We start from the raw sequence: 8,909 nt of genomic DNA, 5'->3' as shown, positions 1-8,909 counted from the left end.
ACCAAATAAAATCAATAGTATAACTGAAAGAAAAGAAAATAGTTTGATACAAAATCATATAAATAAATGATAAGTTTGCAATAGTTATACGTTTTTACAGCTTTTGGACACAGACAACCAGACAATGACAAAAAAAATAATTTCTCACGGATACAAAAAAAAAAATCAATAAAGGATTGTTTCTTATGTGTAAATTTAGACTTATGAATGTAAAACTTCGCTAGAATAATCATAAGATTTATCAAATGAAACTGTGTATCAACATTATTATCAAATTCAAATATACCAAAATAATACATGCTTCCAAAGTAAGGAGAAATCTGGATAAATGTAGATTATAATGAATTGTGATAATGTACCCCAGAATTATGAGGAGCACAGTTTTTTTTTTTTTAAAACATCCTTGCTGTTTTACCTCAGACTGTAAATCTGTAAATCCACCCAAGAGTCTCTGGTCTTTTTTTTTTTTTTTTTTTTTTTTTTTTTTAAGATTTGAGCCAGGAAAAGTTCTAGTCGAGTGCCGGCAAATTCTATGCACTATTGACGACACTTTTTCTTTTCTTGCTCGGCCGAATATCGCTGCCAAAAGTCAGGTGAGTTGTATCCGTAATTGACCTTTCGCAAACTCCGCCCCCCCAAACGAGCATTGACCAATCACACATTTAGCAACCGTTGCTATGTAAGCATAGTCCGTCAAGCTTTACTCAGCTCTTGATGACGTCCATAGTCTGATTGATTTTATTTGATGGCTTACGAGACTGCTAACCACCATAAAACTTTACGGAAGAAGAGTGACAACCATTAACAAGCTCCGGACCTCCAAAATGATGAAGCGGTGTGCCTACGGAGTATGTAAATCGGACTGTGCTAAGGTAAGACTATGCTAACTCTATCGGGCTAACTAGCTAGCTGTAGTGTAGTTTGCTTTCGGGGCAATAACAAAACAATATCAAAGTTATTGTAGTTACTATTAATGAATAAAATATATTACTAGAATGTCATTGCCATCTAAGTTAAGCTTGTTCAGTCAGTGGTTAATGTTAGTTTAATGTCTTCTGTTAGCTTTTGCATTCGTCTAAATGTTGCGAGCTAACGTTAACACAAAGCTTCGTCAAGTTTGGCAAACTTAAGCGTCCTAATAAGTGCCCCGAGCTTATCTTGTTTTCATTTTTCATGCAGCATTTTGTGAATGGACACCCGTCTCCGGAGTATCCCAACCAGCCATATAACCTGAACTACATCCATGGCTAGGGTGACATAAATATTTTTTTTATGATGGACAAAGAATAACAATGACTGATCTAATGCTTTCAAAGACAAAACCCCCCCACTAATGTTTAGCTAGCTATAAACACCGAGGTTTAGCTAACTTGCTGACCTAACAGTAATCCTCATATTTTAACAATACTAGACTAATATAAGTAAGAAAACTTACCCGGCAGTACAAGAGCACGACTGGTCCATAATGCTGTGCTGGTTGCATCTGAAGTATAGGTCATGGGGTTTTCTCAGATTTAGCGTGCGTCCTGTGTGTTTCCCCTTCGCTGGCTAATTTAATATTATGACTATAACCCTCCACTGCATATTGTAAACCTTTTTGCCTCGATCTGGAGGATATTGCACTGGTATTGCTCCAAAAGAAATCACTAATACACGCCGGTGTAAGTCTTCCCGTCACGGCTTGTGCTGTCGGAGTCACCAAGCTTGACGGACTAGCAACAGTAACGAAGGGGGGCGGAGCTTATGCGAAAGGTCAATTGCAGTTTCAAAACAACATTGAAAACATTTTCAGTCTTTCAACCAATGCCTCGGGAGAACAATGCCAAAACACCATTTTTGAAACTTGGCTGGTGACCGTTTTGAACCTCTGAAAATTTGTGGGTGAAACACTGTAAAATCATACTTTTAAAAAAATGTCTGTCTTTTCTAAGCATTTTTTTACAGCTTTTTCTGTGATTTTTTTAGTCATTCAAAAATATTTTTGGAGATTCGAAACATTTTTTCAGTCATTCAAAAATGTTTTCGGAGATTCAAACCGAAGTTACGAGGTATTGGCAGGATTCTGATTCCAAACTTTTACCCTTGACTTCTCATTTCAAAACGAGTAATCCATCTTGTTCGGTGAGACGAATAAACATTTGGTTTCCCCGTCATAACAGTCCTCTGAGATAAACCCTGAGGACTGCAACAAAACTGAGTTTTGACACCCCTGAGCTAGTCTAACAGCACAACAACCTCCCAAAATCCCCACTTAACTGGCATTGCTGCTTGAAAGCGCCATCTTTTCTGTCATATGTGTGCACGTAAGGACCCAATATTATTTGTTGAACAGTTGTGATTCTTTCATAAACAATGAATTAAACAAGTTTCCTCCTGTAAACGTCATGTAACATATCATTTATACGCCCTTAAGGCAAGTTGGAAAATGTCCGAAGTCCTCTTGTTTTTAACAAATTTAAATCACCATAAATCATGCTGTCCATGGAACTGAGTGATTAAAAAAAAGGGGTCCTCAAAGTGGACATACCGTCCACCCACTGACGAGATGGTAGGAGCAAGATGGCCGCCCTGTCGCTTCAACGGCTTGCACGGGCGTGTAAGGGCTATCTGCTATCCAGTCATATATACAGGTCGGTGTGCTCGTGCTACTCTGTAGTGGTGCCCCCTGCAGTCTACTCTGTGTACCTCAATGGGCCAAATTTGGCATTGACTCGCGATCAGTTGCGTTATTTTTTTGACACACTAATTTGTGCATAATTAATTAACCTAAAATAATGTGTTCAACAACAGCCTTTTAATATGTATATAAGGCAAACTACATATGAACGGACATTTACATGTACAGATGACAGATTATAGCCGTCAGTTAGAATCTGCAGCCACTTCTCAGGTTGATGTTACGTTTTCAAAACAAATTCATTTTCAAAATAGACACGTACAACACACAATACAAGTACACAGATCAATCATTCATTCATTTCGCGGTAGAAATTTCTGCACCATTTTAAACGTCAATTCCTAAATGAGATCATATCAAGCTTCATTCATCAACCGCTTTTCTCACCAGCACACTTGTGCCTCTCAGCGTTGCCCTTTGTTGGGAATCTTTGACCACAAACTGAGCAAGAAAATGGTTTCTTATCAGTGTGGGTCTTTGTGTGTCTTTTTAACGTTTCATTAACAGTAAATTTTCGACCACAAACTGAGGAAGCAAAGGGCTTCTCTCCAGTGTGGGTTCTTGTGTGTGTTTTTAAGTATCCCTTGGAAGAAAATGTTTGACCACAAACTGAGCATGCAAAGGGCTTCTCTCCAGTGTGGGTTCTTCTGTGTATTTTTAAGTGTACCCTCTGAGCAAATTTTCGACCACAAATTGTGCAAGCAAAGTGCTTCTCTCCCGTGTGGATTCGCGTGTGCGTTGTTAAACTTCCCCTCTGGGAGAAACTTCGACCACAAACTGAGCAAGCAAAGGGCTTCTCTCCAGTGTGGGTTCTTGTGTGTGTTTTTAAGTGAACCTTGTGAGCAAATTTTCGACCACAAACTGAGCAAGCAAAAGGCTTCTCTCCAGTGTGGGTTCTTGTGTGTGTTTTTAAGTATCCCTTGGAAGAAAAATTTTGACCACAAACTGAGCAAGCAAAGGGCTTCTCTCCAGTGTGGGTTCTTGTGTGTGTTTTTAAGTATCCCTTGGAAGAAAAAGTTTGACCACAAACTGAGCATGCAAAGGGCTTCTCTCCAGTGTGGGTTCTTCTGTGTATTTTTAAGTGTACCCTCTGAGCAAATTTTCGACCACAAATTGTGCAAGCAAAGTGCTTCTCTCCCGTGTGGATTCGCGTGTGCGTTGTTAAACTTCCCCTCTGGGAGAAACTTCGACCACAAACTGAGCAAGCAAAGGGCTTCTCTCCAGTGTGGGTTCTTGTGTGTGTTTTTAAGTATCCCTTGGAAGAAAAAGTTTGACCACAAACTGAGCAAGCAAAGGGCTTCTCTCCAGTGTGGGTTCTTGTGTGTGTTTTTAAGTGAACCTTGTGAGCAAATTTTCGACCACAAACTGAGCAAGCAAAAGGCTTCTCTCCAGTGTGGGTTCTTGTGTGTCTTTTTAAGTCTCCCTTGGAAGAAAAATTTTGACCACAAACTGAGCAAGCAAAGGGCTTCTCTCCAGTGTGGGTTCTTGTGTGTGTTTTTAAGTGTACCCTCTGAGCAAAATTTTGACCACAAACTGAGCAAGCAAAAGGCTTCTCTCCAGTGTGGGTTCTTGTGTGTGTTTTTAAGTATCCCTTGGAAGAAAAATTTTGACCACAAACTGAGCAAGCAAAGGGCTTCTCTCCAGTGTGGGTTCTTGTGTGTGTTTTTAAGTGTTCCCTCTGAGCAAAATTTTGACCACAAACTGAGCAAGCAAAAGGCTTCTCTCCGGTGTGGGTTCGCGTGTGCGTTGTTAAAGTTTCCTTCCGAGAGAAACTTCGACCACAAACTGTGCAAGCAAAGGGTTTATGACCAGTGTGGCCCATCGCGTGTCTTCTCAAATTAGATTTGGAACCAAAGGTTTTTCCACACTGAGAACATTTCCACCGTTTGCCATCAGTGTGACATGTCACATCATCGTCACACTGTTCATCGTCAGCAGTGTGAGCAGCGTGTGACGCGTCTTCACCATCTGACATGAGAGCTAACCGGCTGTCATCATTTGTCATTTGTTGTCTGCTTGGAGACTCCGCCCCTTTGTTCTCTTCATATTGACGTTCATCTTCAGTCTTCAAATGGACACCAGTCACGGGCAACTCTGTGAAGTGCTCCTCCTCTTCAATGTATGGTGGCAGCTGCTCCTCTTTTTTGATGTTGGGAGGCTGTTGCTGCTGCTCTTCTTTAACTTGCAGAGGCTCCAAGTCCTCCTCCTGTTTCACGCCAGGGAACTCTGGCTCCTGCCGCTCAGGAAAAATATATTTTTCACTGACATCTGCGAGACACAAGATACACATGGTTTGGTAAAGTTAATTTATTGTGATGTTATGTATTTTATATTGAAGTTTATCACATGGGCCACATGAGTGAATGAATAACAATCTATACACAAGTATTTTTTTTTAAACTTTTAAACATTTTTTTTTAAACTCAACAAGTGAGTCACATCCTTTCAGGGCAATTCCCAAATGATTCCACAAATTAACACCTAACAGATACACACCTTTGCTTAATATTTGTTCTTGTTTTTTTTTTATAGACATGTGCACCCCTTATATCATAAGGACTGTGTCTAATTTGGTGCTAATTTAAACTCAACCAAGTCATAAAATTTCATTGTATTGAATAAATAATGGATGTGTTGATTCAGTATATTTTGATTAATTAATAATTCTTATAGCTCTCTTTTGCAATTTGAATACAGAGTTGGTGTTTGTTTTATTTGCATTTGCCCAGATTTTCACACAATAGGTCAGATATTGTAAGAATAATGAACTGTATAATGTATATAATGAGTTCATGTTCAGGACATCATTAGTTTTATAGAGTATCCCTATGATTTTTGACATTTTCCTTTTAACATTTTCTATGTGTGGCTTCCAAAATAATTTATCATCAATAACTACTACAAGGAATTTGTTTTCATACACCCTTTCTATTTCAATTGAATTAACTTGGGCTGGGTTCAAAATATTGATATATCGATATCGTATAGATACGCCTTTTCATATCCCAATATCGATACATAAAGCCATGTATAGATATATCGACCCCGCCCCCAACACACACACACACACACACACACACACAACACATTCAACACACACAAACAAATGCTTCCGAGCCCGTGTCACTTACACGGTGGAAGCCAGTATCGATCATATCCCCACCCACCCCATCCCCTCAACCATCATTGGAACATTTGCACAAAACACAATGTGAATGAGTATCAGTGTTTTTTGTTACTTTTTTTTTTTTTTTAACATAGCCTGTACTGTGGTTGTAATTGATTTAATTATTTATTGTTTTTATAAGGCCATGTTAAATAAAACAGTATTAATGTAACTGCAATTGATTCAATTCTTAATGTAAATATTAATATTTTTACTAATGCATTAAATTACAGCAAGAAGTTTCTACTATTTGCAGCACTGGTACTTTTGACTGTCTAAAATAGGTGCTGCATGAATTCCTCAAATGAATCAAAAATCGTTGTGAATCATTAATCGAATCGAATCGATCCTGGAAATTTGAATCGATACCCAGCCCTAGAATTCACCATAAATTCATCCATCCATCCATCCATCTTCCTCCGCTTATCCGAGGTCAGGTCGCGGGGGCGGCAGCTTTAGGAGGGAAACCCAGACCTCCCTCTCCCCAGCCACTTCAACCAGCTCCTCCGGCGGGATCCAAAGGCGTTCCCAGGCCAGCCGGGAGACATAGTCTCTCCAGCGTGTCCTGGGTCGTCGCCGGGGCCTCCCGCCGGTGGGACATGCCCGGAAGACCTCCCCAGGGAGGCGTCCAGGAGGCATCCGAACCAGATGCCCGAGCCACCTCAGCTGGCTCCTCTCAACGCGGAGGAGCAGCGGCTTGACTCCGAGTCCCTCCCGGATGACCGAGCTTCTCACCCTATCTCTAAGGGAGAGCCCGGACACCCTGTGGAGGAAACTCATTTCGGCCGCTTGTATCCGGGATCTCGTTCTTTTGGTCACGACCAGTGGCGCTCCTGCCATTAGGCAGATTAGGCAGATGCTAGGGGCGCTCGTGAGCAAAATGACGACAGGGAAAGGAGAATTTATTCATTTTTTTTACTTTTATCAGTCACGTAAACGTGCGCCTTCTGTTCAAGTAAAGCATGGCTTGCCAGCCAACCACATACATCCTTTCAAATTTGGCTTTGATTGACATCTACGGCTCGCCAATGGTAATCGGGATTGGGGGGGGTGACGCGCGCTCCGGAGACGCGCATTAGCCAAATCTACTTCCGCGTTAGATAGTGGTGCACGTTCGCCGGCCGGCACTGACCCAATGACTGAGCAGTGAGCAAACGCCAAACCTGGATCCAGGATGACACAGTTGACATGGTTGGGAATCCTGCGTTCACTGGTCCACTAAACAACGTTCACAAGTGAGTGGCAAACTTTTGTTTTGATTAGTCAAGCCACACAGCACGGACAAATTGTAGCAATACACAGTATGCGGTTAACAGACCCACGCAGTCGCACATACACAACAAATACTTTGGAGCATAAAATTATTTATCACTAAAGCATAGTTGCAGTACAATGTAAGTTGAATTCTCTTTTCTTTTCTTTTTATTGCCAAGTTTGTCACGGTTGATGTCACTAAGTTATAATAATAATAATAATAATAATAATAATAATAATAATAAACAGCACTTTACACATCCTTATGGATTGATATTTTTCACTGAACCCATATGTCGTTTCTGTATATTATCGACATATCTCAACTCAATCTTTTTTTTATAAAGCACTTTAAAACATCCATTGCTGCATACAAAGTGCATGGAATAGAAATCAGTCTCGCAGGGGACACGAGTGAAAGAAAATAACACAAAATAAAATTAATTATAGTAAATATAAGTAGGTAAGTATAAAAGCAAAAATAAAAAATAAAAAAAATATATAAGATGTAGGGAAGTGAATAAGTAAATATAACTATAAATAAAATAACACAAAATGCAGAAGGCACCATAAAACACTGAAATGATGTGAAGTTTCATGCTGAGTCAAAGACCAAAGAATAAAGATGTCTGGCAAAAATGATCCGAAATTTTATCCATATCGTACAGCCCTAAATCCAAAAAGCAAATGAAGGCAACTGCTAGCTAATCTCAGATAGAAGGGGCTGGGTCACAGTCATTCCGCCGCTTTTGCAGTTGTCACAATGCCACTGTTCAACCTGAACAACATTAGATTTAGGTTGATGAAGTGTGCTCCCCCAAAAAAGGTAATGCCCCCCCTGCACTCTCTTTCTGGTGACAGGTCTGGCTCTTTAGTTAAGAAAATGAAATGAAAATGCGAGTAAGCTGTCCTGGCTCAAACCTTCAAAAAAATAAAAATAAATAAATAAATAAAATAAAATAAAAAAAAAAAGGAAAAAAAAAACTGATCACGGTCAGATTCTCAGGTGGATGTGCAGGCTGATACAGCACGGACGTCATAAATTAACTGGGCTGCTCATGCTGTAGCGAAAAGTGAAGCTGGCGGCGGCCATCTTGTGTTGCCAAACCTACAGTAAGTTGACTTTTCAGCAGCATTTTTTCCACGTTATTTTCTTCCTCTACAGCGAAAATATCTGAATCTCAGCGGCATTGTAATCATCAATCCGTCATTCGTCATGCATCAGCGTCATTGACGGGCTGATGGACAGCGAGGAACATATCCAAGTAAAATGCACAAATGAATTAGTTCTGGAACACTCTTTCTGGGTGATTCTTTTCAACAAATTCCGAAACTTTCTGGAAACTTCAGGCCCGTCTCGTCACAATTAAAAAACCTACTGTGCCTTCATCAATCGCCAATTGTTTGAATTTCTGCACAAATTCGTCGGCCGTTTGTTCATACAGTTACGTAAAACTACCTGAACACCTCATGGTGGGGCGAATGACGAAGACGCTACATAGACACATACTGTATCGATTATATTATCGACGTATTGACACACATCTATTATCTATTTTACACACAGTGACACATTTATTGACGAATTTGACGTCTGTCATTGGGATATGTTAATTGACGGTGTGACGGATTGATGATTACATTGACGGAAGGAAACTTACTTCCGTCAATAGTTCATTCGTCCTTTTTTTTAAGTTAACCATCAATCGCCAATCGACAAAACGGACGCCCGCTGTTGACGGACCTTCCTTCAATGTTGACGAAACGCCCATCACGTCAATCATTTCAGAGATGACACTGTTCAACAGCAAA

The 8,909-nt window shown here is 40.2% G+C and overlaps 1 protein-coding gene across 1 annotated transcript; it reads right to left on the bottom strand.

Moving 5' to 3' along the window:
* Positions 1 to 1,079: 1,079 nt before the first annotated feature.
* On the bottom strand, positions 1,080 to 8,881 carry LOC144006411 (uncharacterized). The gene is made up of 3 exons (XM_077505248.1): positions 8,842 to 8,881; positions 4,185 to 4,945; positions 1,080 to 4,100 (listed from the first exon to the last, which is right to left on the bottom strand). Exons 1-3 carry the CDS (start codon positions 8,879 to 8,881, stop codon positions 3,048 to 3,050), a joined length of 1,854 nt encoding a protein of 617 aa, XP_077361374.1. The 3' UTR covers positions 1,080 to 3,047.
* Positions 8,882 to 8,909: the final 28 nt, after the last annotated feature.

Source organism: Festucalex cinctus, chromosome 1 (assembly GCF_051991245.1).
Source record: "Festucalex cinctus isolate MCC-2025b chromosome 1, RoL_Fcin_1.0, whole genome shotgun sequence".
In the NCBI taxonomy this organism is placed as follows: domain Eukaryota; kingdom Metazoa; phylum Chordata; class Actinopteri; order Syngnathiformes; family Syngnathidae; genus Festucalex; species Festucalex cinctus.
The sequence above is the reverse complement of the archived record's forward strand: the minus strand, read 5'-3'. Positions and strand labels throughout refer to the sequence as shown.